Genomic DNA, 14,976 nt, shown 5'->3' with positions numbered 1-14,976 from the left:
TTGTAGTTTTCCAATGAGATGCAATAGTTTGCATCCCATGGTTTGCATTAGAACTTTGGACTAAGAATCTAAAACTTTTGTGTGCAAGTCACAAAGTTGTTTCTTATTTGAATGGAGATATACTTGGCAATTAACAATGATTCTTCATGGCTGTCTGAGTTAAGCAAGCCTAAAGTAAGCTGGAAAGAAAGATGCTTTGGTCCAATATGGATAGTATCCTTCAAACTCCTAACTTCATTCATTAGACATCCACAACATGTAAATTAGTCTGAGAAGAGTTTGTGACCTCATGGCATAAATGGGAAAGAAGTGGCACAGTAAACATTAAATAATATTTCATGGCTTGCCACTTATGCCTCCTAACTACATGAATTAGCATTAACTGCAAAATTCTTTTCGGACCAGCTCTATGGGAAGTTTTGGGTTCAGCATTAAGATAACAGAAGTACCTAAAACAATAGGTTAGTAACACGCTAATGGCAGAACACAGACAGATTCAAGTTTGAAGCAAATAAAAATAGTGAGTTGTTTGGGGTTTTTTTTCAAACCAGGAGATATATATTTTTCTTCGGAAGTACCTCTCGATTGCTAGCATATCCACTGCAAACTAGAAATTAAATTCAGTTTGATCAGATGAAAATTCGAAATGCTTTTTTTTTATTTTTGTAGAGTGATTCCACATTTACAGGAAAATAGCTCGGAATTTGAAAATGTTAAGGATAATGTTACAGTATTTCAATATGAAATATTTTGGAAAGGAAAAACAGAGATATATATTCATGGCTTGTGCATTTTGTATGGATTTATAAAGACACAGATCTCACTAGTAACAATGCAATAGTTCATAAAAATCAAGTAGCAAGAGGTACGGATAAATATGTTTTATCATATTAATGAAAATTGATTGTAAAAAATGACATCAGGTCTCCATCTTTGGAACTATTGCCCCTTTTTTGAAAGTTTCCAGGTACTGACTACTTTTCATCTTGCTTTTTCAAAGGCAGAACTTCACTCGTTCCAAATACATCCATATGTCAAAGGAAAAATATATTTGGTTCAGCAGATGAGAGTTGCAATAAAGTTGGGACAGGTCAGAGCCTGGGTTCTAATTCAAACTTCCTGACTCCTTCAGTTTCGTAGCAAGGCATTTTAAGTAGAAATTTACACCAGGGGATAGAGTCTACACAGTCATTTGCTTAATGCAGGCACGAATGGTGCCTTATGGGCTCTTTGCTTTACAGATAATCTGACCTTTTCTGTGTCATTCTGCCACAGTGTCCCCATCTGTGCTAGAAGGAAAAAAGTGAGCTTGTATCACATTGCATAGATAAGGATCATTAAAAAATACAATGACCCCAACAGGGTTTAGAAAGGAGCGATAAATAAAATACCAAAGTACAGGTTTCAAGGTTGGCAGAGAAAAGCAACCTCACAGCATTTGCTGTTATTTCTTGGATCCTTTGTAAACTGAAGTTTGGAGTTTGTGAGGAGAAGATAAAGATAAGACTGAGCAAATACTCAAACAAAATTCTCCTTTCGTACTATATTCAGGGCCTTCCCAATTAAAAATCCAAGTGGGAATTAATTTTGCTTCCAGTCTTAGTCATATTAGGTTTTTTTGCAGCTTCCACACTCTGGTAAACTGGTAAATCAGTATCTTGGCACAACTAAAGGAAAATTAAAGCCTTTCTGTTAAGCCTGTGGTTAAGTCAGAGGGAAAGAGAGAGCTATAAAACACACAAAAAAGAGCATGATTCACAGGATCCACCATGTCATCCTATCTTCCTTTGTATATACTGAGCTGTTAAATCACTCCTGCAAGGTCATAAACCTGTCACCATTGACTAAGCTTATTTTCATGACAGGATTCAGACCTTCACCTTCCCACTCATGAATTTTCTCCTTGGAAAGTAGCAGAAGCCGTAGGATTCTAGACACTTATATGCATTTCAACTTCCTAGGGTAATCATATAAAAATATTAATCACAGTACTTGCACCTGCATTAGAACATGCATTCTTTCCAGCTTTAGCTCTAGTGTAGAAAGATTTTTAAAAACTGTTCATTTTATAATTTATTTTTGGAATTCCACCTCTTCTTTACTTTCCCTCCCACCTTCAACCCCCCCTCATTCCCTTCACCACAAGAGACAAAACCCCTGCATTTAATAAAAATAAAAAGTTCAGGATTACTAAAACAAGAGGATGGGCTTGATCCAAAGCCTACCACAAGTGAGAATATATCTAATATGTACAAGGAGCTCTAGATCAGGCTCTGTACAGTTCTGAGACTGTAAAAGAATTGCCAAATTAAATTAATCTGCATTGTGCCTTCAATCAACTTACGCTCGTTTCTGTGATATCGGTCTCTGCAGGAACACCTGGACCAAACTCCTCATTAGTGGAATCAGTTGGTTTCTCTTCATATTCTTTATATTCATAAAAATCATATTCGCCTAAATCTCCATCTACCAGCAGATCAGATTCACTGAGGTGTACTCCTCTGCTTCCATATTCCGTTTCCTCAGTTTTTTTATCATAATCCTCTCCAGTTATGTATTCTTCAGCAAATACTTCTTCAACAGGATTTTGCTATTCATAGCAGTAGCAAAGATTTGGGAATAGGAGGAATACGTGAGTTATTGTTAGTAAAGCAATGTAAGCATATGCTGATCCACCATGATGACTTGTCAAAAGAAGAAAGAACAGTAGAACTACAGCATATTGTCTTTTAATTAGAGTCTGAAGGAATGGAAGTCCGGCCTTTCAGAGTAATTAAAAGATCTTTGTATAAGTAGTACAAAGACGTAATGCTTTCGTATTTTTTTTTTTTTTAATTTCCAAAACCACTGAATTCAATATATCCAGTACACTATGTGTATTGCTTGCTTAATGTTACTTTAGTGCCAAATATAGCTAAATTTCTCTGCTTGGTTTCACACTTACAAGCATTCATGAATGAACATATGAACCTCAATGAGCAGTGAATAAATTACAATAACAAAGTGAAGGAATTGCAAGCATCACTTTAGTTAAGCCCGGCCTTCTTTACTGTTTTGTGTCTATAAATACCAATGCTGAGCTAGATGCTTCAACTTCTTTTCTCTTGTTAATGATTTTGCAGTTTATTTATCACTCAAAAAGTCATGGTTCATGTCTGTCATGGCAATTTATATTTTTTTTTGTCTGAGTCAAATTCCACCAGCAAAACTCAGATTAATTTTAACATTTATGAAATCTAAGCTTTCAAGTATGTAAACTGTCAAACCAAGCAACCAACTCACAAGCACCAAAGCAGTTTAAAAGAATGCTATATTTGAGAAGTACAAAACCATTTGTGAAAAAATAATCAGCCATCATTTTTCTAAAACTAGCATTAATTAATATGCAGACACATTAATCAACACTGGCTTTAGGTGTAGTAATCTTAAAAAAATAATGTTTAGGCTTGCCATTGTGGCTTTCTAAAAAAGCAGTTTCTAACATAAGTCAAAATAATAATTTTGTCTTTTTCGACAGTTCAAAATACAGTGTTTCATAGAACCTCAGTGAAAAGCAAATAATTTGGGTTGTTAGCTGAAGAACTATTAAAAGGAAATGATGGCTTCTGACTCAGCTTCAATATGCTGCTATGGTTGCAGCCATTCTTTGTCTTGTGTTAGGCTCATTTTATGCTGCATCTTAAAAAGTTACAGGAAAAATTAGAGACTTCACTTCCTCTTAGATTAGGAGGACTATGTGTAGTATTTAACCTAGTATATACTAAACATAGCTCCATTCACATCCGCACTGAATGCAACAACCCTGCATTCCCACAGCATATACCACTGAATGATTTCCAGAATCATGAACTCTGCAGTCCAAAGATTCAGCAGATGTCTACAGAATTAATGGGAGTTCTGCCCAAGAAAACAGTAGGTTTTGATACTGGCTGAGAAAGCATAAAATTGGATTAATTGCTGTTATGTATAGATATGTATATTTACACAGACAGACACTGATCCTTTTAAAATGTGTTTGTGCTTCTTTTAATCATTGACACCTGGTAGACAAGTACTTTTGCCTATCATTTCCTCAAGAGTCCTTATTACCTCATTTGCTTCAGTAGTTCTGGAGGGAGCTTCTGTCTGGGGCCCATAGTCATTTTCAGCTATGCTATACTCTTGAAATCCATCAACAATGTTTGCCTAGTATTAAAGAAAAGGTACATTATTAAAAAAAATCCTGTAGGAAAAATTCAAGAGGTATCACTTTTATTCAGGTTATAGTATTAGCCAGATATATTCATCTAGTGGGGTTAGGTGTATTTTTTCTTATTATCAGAGATCTTCCAGTCTTGGCCTGGGAAAGATCTTGATTATTTCTTGGCTACCTTTACCCCTAGTTTGCCTTTTGTTGCTGCTTGATAACTTTTCTTCTTCTTGGATGCATATTTTTGAGATTTTTTTGTTGTGGCCTTTTGGGGTTTGTCCTTTGAGCTAGCGGCCACTGTCCTCTTCTTCTTTTTGACCATGGTTTTCTTTTTCTGCAAACGTTATGAAAGATGGAATGGGAAAACATAAATAAAATGAAAAGAAATTTTAGAAAGCATGAATGAAAGAAGGGTAACCAAATGTGAGATGAATGCTGTCAGCCGTGAGACTTTCCATCTCTAACTGAAAGCAAGTGTTACAGCTACAGAGTAAAGAAATGAGCGAAAGGAAAACATTAAGTTTTTATACAGAAGACACAAATTGACAAACCATGTGGTAGGGGACAGCTGGACACCACACAACAAACAGATCAGATTCTGTTACCTCTGTTTGTGCTACTGTCTCTTCGAATAGTGGGGGTCCCTCTGTTACAGAGTCAGTTTCTTTATAATCTGCATCCCCATACTCATAGTCATATTCGATAAAATCTTCTGGTGTATACTACATTGCAAATGGAAAAATATCAAGCATTCCCATGTTAGTGGTAGCAAACTAGATTAGCAATACTGGAAAGCATCTTAACCTTTACTTAGGAGTAAAGCTTAAGAAAATTAAGGTAGCATGAACAATTCAATACTGTTATTCATTTGGGGGGAAAAAATACAATGTCTTATTTCTTTCAAAGCACAATACAAAAGTAATAAAAAAGCAAGTAGTAGTGCCAGGAAAATACTCTCTCTTATTGGACTGCACAGAAGAATAAACTATAATTTGGATTACTGGGAGCACAAATGACCTTTGTGAAATCATATATTTTTTTAATCTTTAAATTGCAAATACTGCCTCTTTTTAACTACACTCTTTTTCCTGTGTTTTTGTCAGGTAACCAGAAGAGTGGGGAGATGCCAATATCTGACATGACTAGGGTAAATAATTTCAGGTACAGGAAAGAGGCCACAACTCACAAATAACCATGGCTATCCTCCTCTTGTTTGCTGGAGAGTTCTCAAAACCAAGGCAGCTCCATGGTACTCATTGCCTAAGCAAATGCTTCACTGGTATAATTTCATTTAAAGGTCAGATCTTCAGCTGCTCCGAGTTGCACTTTATCTATAATAACTCATATCAAATGAAGATTTGGCCCACAAAACTTTTACAAGAGAAAATGGGTTTAGAATTGGCTTGTGTAATGTTGTGAACATGATATAGAGAGCCTGGAACCCCTGAGCTGTAACCTTGGCTGTGCCCTGACGATACTGATCTAGATACTATGTGCACCAAGTACTACTCATCATGGCTGAGAATAAAAGGCATCTTTAAACTATCTTACCACTCCTGTGTAAAGGGATTTTTTTTTCACCAGAAAGCCAACCGTGTCCTGGGCTGCATCAAAAGAGGTGTGGCCAGCAGGTCGAGGGAGGTGATCCTGCCCCTCTAATCCGCTCTTGTGAGACCCCACCTGGAGTACTGCATCCAGCTCTGGGGGCCCCAGTACAGGAGAGACATGGAGCTGTTGGAGCGAGTCCAGAGGAGGGCCACAGGGATGATCAGAGGGCTGGAGCACCTCTCCTGTGAGGACAGGCTGAGAGAGTTGGGATTGTTCAGCCTGCAGAAAAGAAGGCTCTGGGGAGATCTAATTGTGGCTTTCCAGTACCTGAAGGGGGCCTACAGGAAAGATGGAGAGGGACTGTTTATCAGGGAGTGTAGTGACAGGACAAGGGGGAATGGGTTTAAGCTGAAGGAGGGTCGATTTAGATGAGATGTAGAAAGAAATTCTTTACTGTTAGAGTGGTGAGGTACTGGAACAGGTTGCCCAGAGAGGCTGTGGATGCCCCCTCCCTGGAAGTGTTCAAGGCCAGGTTGGATGAGGCTTTGGGCAATGTGGTCTAGTGGAGGGTGTCCCTGCCCACAGCAGGGGGGTTTGGAACTAGATGATCTTTGAGGTCCCTTCCAACCCAAACCATTCTATGATTCTATGATTCTATGATTCCTGTCGCTTGAAGCTACAGGAACTGGTTGGTCCTGTGAAGTAAAGCAGTCTCATGGCGGCTACCAATTCTCTTTACATCCCCAGGGAGCCAAAGGAATGTGGAATTGTGGCCAGAATCTGGCCAAGTGTCTGTTTTCCCTTGTTTAGGAATAAATATTCTAATGTGCCTCATGTGAGCTAGCCACTTCTGAAATCTCTCTCCTGTTACAAGTCAGCATCATTGTCTGTAAAATGAAGACAATATCTGTTTGTTTCATTTGATTGCTAGAGGATTAGTACATTACACTTCCAAATGACTCTGGGGATTCATAGAAGTCATAAATATCATCAGCATCAGAAAGAGATTGACATTTTAGAGGAAGTTATAAATGATATTAAAACAGATCTCCATATTCCAAAATATATTCTACCATGTGACCAAATTATTGGTTTAACTCTTTTCTCTGGCAAAGCCTTTTGATACAATGCTTGTATTTATGATTTTGGTGCACAGAAAATATGGAGAAGCTGATTTCCTCAGGAAGTGAGACTAACACTGAAAGGCCTTAATCACTTAAAAATCCCTTTACACAGGTTTCTGTTACTTCACTCCTGTGACTCCTCAGAGTCCTACTATGACCAACAGATTTTATTAAAAAGAAGATACAGATTTTTTTAAAGAAGTTGGATGCTTTTTGTTTGTCCTTTTGATTATTTCTACACCTATGCACATATAACTTGGTTAGTCATCAGATTTGATAAACATATAGAAAGAATGTAACATACTTGCACTACTTGTCCAAAACTATATTGCACATTAATAAGAGAACTTCAAACCACACTTAAATTTAACAAATCATTTATCATCTTTGGTGGAGAGTATCCTCTCTGTGAATTATATTGGCACTTTATATCTGCCTGTTATATAAAGTAAGCAATGCTTTGATTTCATCAGTGGTATCATTGGCATTACAGAAATAAATCGACTCTATTTATACTTTTCAAAACCAGCAGCATTTTAGACTTAAACATGGTAAGTAATCTGTGATTATTCTCTTCCTGTTCAGCAAACTAAGATTCAGTCCTAATCCCAGTGAAGTCAATGAAACATCTTTGACTTGTAAATGGTATTGTCCAAGGGCCTCATGGGCAGTAATGACATATTTTCACAGATGTGTAAAAGTATAAAAATGTGCTTTCTGGCAATGTGACTCAATACAACTTGTTTCTAATGAAGTATGCCAGTGACATCCAGAAAAGAAAACACACTGACAAGTTTCTAGGAGACCATAAGCAGCCACATAAAGGAAGTAAAGAAAAGAAATAACCACATAGATAACAGCTGTTTTGAAATAGTTACAGAATAGCAATGAAGTTGTTGTATTTCTTTGGAAATTATAAAAATGTGTGCAAATGCATAAAATCTGATTTGCTTATTTTCTGTCAAGAAGTCTATGCAAACTACATTGATCTACAAGGAAAAAAAAAAGTCTTTAGTGGAATATATCTATCAAATTCAGTCATTCCACCCTACCAGTGACAACCCATTACATATTTCTAAATGCTTCCTCAGCCAAACAACATGAATCAAACACTCTGCTATGTAATTTTTACTGGTACCAAAACAATAGACACTACTGATGTTAAATATTATTCAATATCTTAAGGGATAAGTGGAGGAACATTTTGGAGAGAATTACTGCTTCATTAGCTGGATTTAAATTTAAATATGCTGTTAGGAGTTTGTTTTAATAACTTCCAGACATGTAGATTCCTTTTTAGTAAGCATTGTAGATCTATTCTGAAACTGGAAGCATTCATTCCAGCATTCATTTTGACCAATTAACAATTAAAATATAACTCTGTGTTGCTCAGTATTATAACTGTTTTTCAAATCTCAGTAGTATGGCTTCCCTCAAGGTAAACTGAATGGCTGTGCTGAATTGTGCCAACTATGTGACTAATAAAATTACAACAGTGGGTTACAAAAAGTTCTTCAGAGGCCATAAACTAAACAGAAATGTTGACTGGAAAAAAAAAAAAAAGAAAGGAAAAATATCTGTGCCAAGTATGTTAGTATTAAAAAAGAAAGTGGTGAATAAATTGGTATTTATGCTAAGATCTGCCAGAGGCATAGTTTGGAAAGCCAGACATTTATGAATGAGAACTAGAAAATACTCATACAAAAAAGCATGAGTATGTGGAGAGATCTATTGCATCATGCATAATCACACAGAAAATACTTTTGGGTATTGTGCTGCACTCATTTCTATTATAGAAAATGAAACTTTCTTGACATATGCAAAATATTATCACAAATACAGTGGTACATTTGGGTTGCAATGATATGAAGGCACACAGACAAAAAGAACAGGAATGGATGAGAAGTGGGGAATGCCAGTTTCCATGCTGGAATCGGATTACTGCCAAGCAAGTGAAGATCTTCTCCATGGGCTTTTTTCTTCCTTTTTAAGAGCACAGTATCAGAGGGGTATTACAGAAATTCTTGAACCTACAAGTTAGGACATGTGGCCTCCATGCTGAAACCATATTCAAGCAGTTTCTAATTGGCACTACTTCGTAGTCCCCCTGGTACAAGCGGGACAAATGGGAATATGCAGTGGTCCTAAACTTCCTGCATAGAAAGACCTTATTCTTAGCAATCCTTCCTTTCCAGATGTTTCTTTCTGAAAGACCAGCAACCCTAGTCTTTCACACCAGCCAATAACCAGAGAGAATGTTTTGTACTGTACTGCACGGGTCCTGTTGCAACTGGTGAAATATAGATGCAAAATCTTCCAGGTGCATTTCCTGAGGCACAATCTGTCCAGATGGAGGAATGCATCTCTACACCCCTAACTGGTGTAAAGATGTACTTTAGAAAAATTATTTACTCCACAGCATTATTTTATCAACTCAACCTGATAAAGGCTATTCCCCATTTTTAAGATGAGACAACAGGACTGGTGAAGGACTGACCAGTTAAATGAGGACTAAATTGACAAACACCAGGAACAGATTTAATGGAGTGAATAACGGGGCTTTAGTCACCTGCTGTGAAGCTGGTAACTCACACTTACCCTGCCATTAACAGTCAAGATTGGGTATGTGGCACACATCCCTTCTTTTTCTGGAGTTACACAACTACAAGGTCACCTTTATCAGATGATCAGAGACAGAGGTATGACCCACTCAGTTTGAGGCCTCAACAAACCTTGAGAAAAGTGCCTTCACATTTTGGATGCTATCATTTCTGAGTACAAAACCCGTGCTATCCCAGGACTTGCTATTTGTTCATAGAAACTGGAGAGTTCACAGAAATCTGTCATGGTTGCACTGCTAACCAAAGAAAAGAGAATAAGTAGACTCTTGAAAATACAGAAAAAAAGCATCTAGAATTTCAAAATTAATTAATGCAAATGGACAAGTATGTTCTGCCACTTTCTAAATTTAGTCAGGACTACTAACTCCAGCAAGAAGTCAAAGCAGGAATGAAAGCAAGCATGACAGAGATGAAGAGTGTAGTTGAAGACAGCATCATTTGTTTTGTTAGCTATATACCAAAGGAAGATAGTACTGGCCAGGAATGCAGCCAGAGAATCAAGAAGCTGGAATGGGTTTTAAAGGGGCATTCAGCTTGTGGATCATTCTGATGATCCTTCTATGGGCACACACTTAGAGAAGTGCAAAATATACCCACTACAGCTGTGCAGCATTACTTCAGTCCCGCTTAGAGATCTGTCTATGGAAGTTTACGTAAACCCTAGTACTTCTAGACAATGGGATGGTCGCAGATCTGAGACAACAGAGATGAGATTCACCAAGGGCTTATAGTAATAGCAAAATATTTACAACTCTATTAACTTTTCCAGTGATTTCATCTGAATATCAAAAAGATTGACTCAAAATTATATCTTCAACTTGGACAATAGCTGGAACTTGGTGGGGGATTTCAGCTAAGAGACATCAGGTAACATACTTCAAATGTGATGCAATTTTCTGTTGTTTTTCTTTCTTCTCTTGTAAGACCACCAATAGTTACAGAACAGCCATTTTTGTAATGAATATTGCATATGACTGTTTTCTTACAAATGAAAGGAAGAATAAAACCTGCTGTTTCTTGATGGGACAAAATCTTTCCACTATGACCTCATGCTTTCTTTACCAGAGTGATTATATTACACTACCAGATCATCATGCAATTCCAATTAAAGAGATGAACTGTTTTCTTCATCAGATGCATTTTAGAAGCTTGCAAGGCCTATTTCAACTGTGGAATGACTTAAATATTCTGAAGACAGCCTTACTTTGAAAATGGATTCTTCTGTATTCCATACTCTCAAACCCCACCCCCTCATTCCAAGATGTAGATTTTACCAATTTTTGCTTTACCTTTCCAAATTACAAGGAACTAACAATCTAAACCCTAAACCAAAGAACTGTCATAAACTCAATTTTTTCATTGCCTAAAGATTATGTTAAATCATCTATCTAGCTAAAGAGGCAAAGATGACTTTGGAACAATCTGAGCCCACTAACACATTACAAAATGCAATGAAATAAAGGTTGCCAAGCAGAATGAGAGTTTTAAAAAACAGATGCAGTCACAAAAATAAATAAATGGTAGTAGATGTCAATCTTAGGGCAGAAGAAAAGTTAGGAGATTTAAAAGATGGCTTCTTCTACCACATAGTCCTTATATTGTTCATAAAAGTGATAAAAGCAAGGAGATAAAAGGACTTAAGAATAAAATCTTCAACTTCCAAAGACAGCCTCTGTCAAAAGGAGAACAAGACACTTAAGGTTCTTTATTATGTTAATTGCTTAAAGAAAAAGTCTACATATCTATACAAAGAAAAAGAGATATGAAGATTCCTATGTTTAACACCTGCTAAGTTAGCTAACTGCAGTTCTACACATGACATTAAACATGTAATTAAACATGCAAATAATTATCTTTCTGTATTCTTCAGAAAACTAGTCTCTGATCAGTCAACCACCTGAAAGGATACTAAATTAACATGGTCTGAAAGGATGCTTGAACCCTCCAAGTCGACACATTTGCACCTTTACTTTACCAAGTTCATTTCATTAAAGGCAAGTATTTCATTTCTTCAAGTAATCCATTAGTTTGGGATAGGTCCAAAATAAACAAGGCAGAGTTTCTTCAGGGAGCAATTTCTTCAGCAGAAGTCAGACAGTGTAATTTATTGGGTTGCAGAAGAATCTTCCAAGAAAAGATTTGAAAGTCTGATAGCTGGGTCCATTGAAACTTAGACCTGACAACACTCCAGAAAATATACTGTCCAACATCAAGGAAGATGAAGACTGTCTAGGTCTTTCCCTCCTCTAATTTCTGTGAGCTGGCCAAGCATATGTGATTGAACTGGAACTGAATTTAATACATTTCCATTTACAGTAGAAAGAGGTTTGAAAACAAAACAGAGGTCAGACTATTCACAAGGTATTTATAAGAAAAGCACAGGTGCATAACTTCCTGATAATTTTAAAATATAATTTCATCCCCACGTCTGATCCTTAAAACCTAATTATACATTCATCATGAAACAAATGTAATGATTAGTGAATGAATCTTAAAGCTCATTATAAAAAAACCTCTGGAAAAATAGCAGAATAGAGCAAAAAGCTTAAATAAAATGAACAAAATAAGACTCCTTTCATCCTAAGACACTATTCAGCCAAATGGCTAATCCACCACTATGTGTAATTCACCCTATCATTTAATTCTAACATTCAGTGAGCTACTATGGAGCCAGTGGTGCTAGCCATTCAGATACATTGCAGGGCTCATGACAATAGCATGTTGTTAACGATCAGACTTTCTTCAGTAAAATTCTACAATAGAAGGATAACAATCTAGTACAGAGAACTCACATTTCTCACTCATTTTCTCTCTCTACTTCCTACCAGTTTACTTGGTTGCAGCTCTTTGCCCCTTGGTTTGTCTGCTTTTTCTACATAAAAACCCCCCAAAATTTGCAGGCCATAAGGAGACTTTGCACAGTAAAATGACTGTGACACTAGACTGAAATCATGCTAATGCACTATTCCAGTTACTTTCTAAAGTTCCTGGCCAGTTTGTTCTCCACTTAATTATCTTTATCGAAAACCTATTTCATTGCGCCAAACATTCTGACCTCTCTAGCAACCCTCTTCTGACATAAGACAGTAACACACAAAACTTGATGAATGTATTTCAGGATACAATACATTTCTTAAAAGATCTGGCAACCTCCTCCCTGTTGTAAATCAAACACAATGACTTTTCTTTGCTTGGGACTTCTGAGAACTGAGATTTGTGCTCATCAAGTAATGATTTGGTTTACTCCATTTGGGAAGTACTCTCTCTCCCTTGCTGTGTTCAAATTTGAACATTTTCTATAATCAGATACCCTTTCTTTTTCCTCCAGAAGCAACTACAGATTCAGAACAATTTTTTAAGTGACTTGTAGGCAACACCTTTTTGGTGTAGCGACAACTCCTGAGGTCATCACTCTGTACTTGACAAGTTATGGAGATTCATACCCAGCTATTCACAAGCAAGAACAAGGATGACTGACGCATGCTTCAATTAAAGCATGTCATAAAGGTGGAAATAAATGATAATAAACAACAGAGTAAAGTGTGTAGATATTACTATTAATCTATTGCTTTCCTATTTTCAAATTTCAGACTGAATGACACTTAGGTCTGATGAAGTTGCAACAAAACAAAGAGGAATAAAAGCATTCTGTACAGGAATGTCACTCACATGCACCTCTATTCTACTGGCTTAGAGCCTCAACTGCCCACAGAAAGCCCCACAATTCTGGCAAACAGCAAAATTCAACAGATTTTGCAGAGCCTGTACACAAAAGGTAGTTAAAGGTTACCCAGTTAAATAAACTTCGTTTAGACATATATCACAGTTACTTGGATCCAGAAAGGGATTGATATAATTAAAATGGAAGTGGAAATACAGCATCCAGCTCCAAAGCTTGTATCTTGAAATCCTTAGGTCACTCTTACCCAGTTCCCTATAGGAAGGGAGAGGTGATGGAAGAGAATGCAAGAGGTTGACCTTGGTTAGGTAGGAGAATGGCATGGGGATAAGGATAGCACGGCTGAGTAAGTCTGTAGAGAAGGTTAGAATTTAAGATATGTCCTCCCTTTGTAGGCTGGCTAGGTCTATGTCTTCATTCACAGCTTGCTGTTTTTGTGAATCCCATTGTGAGATGCTTGATTCTTCCTGAGCTTTATTTAGGGTAACCTCAGCACTTAATTGAGGGATGAAGGGACCCTGCAAGTAAAAAGTAGGCATTGAAATCCTCTCTGTTACAGTGCCCAAACAAACCACCATGTATTTGGTCTGGCTGAGTTGGAGTTAATTTTCCCCAAAGCAGTCCTCATAGTGCTGTGCTGTGCATTGGTAGCTAGAAAGGTGTTGAATCTGATGCTAAGGTAAAAAAGAAAATGCAACAAGAAAAAGAAAATCTCAGTGAAGCACTTAAGGTATCATCAGTAAAGACACTGATTGTAATTCAGTGTCCAGTAAACCTACGTAAGAGAACAAAGTCAAGGTCTGAGGGTCTTGACACAAACCCAAACATTTTAAGAAGCAAATACTGCACTCCTGATGTTGCACTGATGTGACGTGCATCCTCATGCTCATTTAATGGAAGATCCCTACAATATATTCCATCATTTTTCCCATTTTATGGCTGGTAAGTTATTTTTAGTCTAGATGAAGTCTCAGACCTTGACCCCAACAAAAGCATAAACAATTATACCAGCTGAACTGGAAAGATGGCATAGGGTGGAAATGAGTACAGAAAAGGAAAGGACTCATTTAAGTCAGCGCTGCTATTGAAAGAAATGCCAAAAAACCTACAATGTTGGGTATTTGATTGTTTGCTCCTTTGTAGAAAGAAACACTGCCTAGAGCAATGAGGATTACACTCAGTTAAACAAAGTACTTTTGCCTTTAAACATCTTTGACAAATCTTTCTCTCCAGATGTTTCTTTAGTGGTCCAAAAATCATCCAACTTTTCAGAATAACTCCATTCCCAGGCTGTGAACTTTCCAGGAGTCTACAAAGGTGTGCGTTATCAAGAGAAATCCTATTCGGCTTCCGAGGTTCAACTCCACAAACATAATTTCCTCTTTCACTGACAATCAACTACTTCCTCTGGGTTTTGTAGTCAGTGCTGGAAACACACATTAATAGGTTCTGCAATCACATAATTTGTCTCTTTCCTCTAAGTCAAGTATCAGTTTCTTATTCTGGTCTGCAATAATTCAATAATAATTGAATAATTATTGAATAATTCAATAATTCAGAGATGTAAGGCCAGAAGGTACTATTAGATCACCTTGACTAACTCCTGCATACTTTCAGACTTTAAAACTTCTTACAGTCACTCTGTAATCGAGCCAACTAAAGTATAAATGACATTTCCCAAAACTTTTAGAAAGGTATCTATCCTTGGCTTGAAGATATCTAGAGATATACCATTTCAGTCATTTGTTTTTTCATTCCTAAAAATTTTAGTAGATCTTTTCCTACAAATTATCTAACTTCCTTCCTTTTCTTCCT

The 14,976-nt window shown here is 36.9% G+C and overlaps 1 protein-coding gene across 3 annotated transcripts in view; it reads right to left on the bottom strand.

Annotated features, from left to right (window-relative positions):
* COL11A1 (collagen type XI alpha 1 chain) overlaps positions 1-14,976 on the bottom strand; it is a 151,678-nt gene that overhangs the window by 96,628 nt on the left and 40,074 nt on the right. Inside the window, exons 6-9 of one of the 3 annotated variants that reach the window (XM_054833955.1) lie at positions 4,795-4,911; positions 4,371-4,523; positions 4,090-4,185; positions 2,345-2,590 (exon numbers count right to left, since the gene is read on the bottom strand). In XM_054833955.1, the coding sequence (XP_054689930.1) occupies positions 2,345-2,590; positions 4,090-4,185; positions 4,371-4,523; positions 4,795-4,911 (612 nt within the window). The remainder of the gene's footprint in view (positions 1-2,344; positions 2,591-4,089; positions 4,186-4,370; positions 4,524-4,794; positions 4,912-14,976) is intronic. The other 2 variants (XM_054833953.1, XM_054833954.1) reach the window with 2 other exon arrangements.

This window comes from Grus americana, chromosome 8 (assembly GCF_028858705.1).
Source record: "Grus americana isolate bGruAme1 chromosome 8, bGruAme1.mat, whole genome shotgun sequence".
In the NCBI taxonomy this organism is placed as follows: Eukaryota; Metazoa; Chordata; class Aves; order Gruiformes; family Gruidae; genus Grus; species Grus americana.
This window is presented reverse-complemented; position numbering and strand designations above follow the sequence as displayed.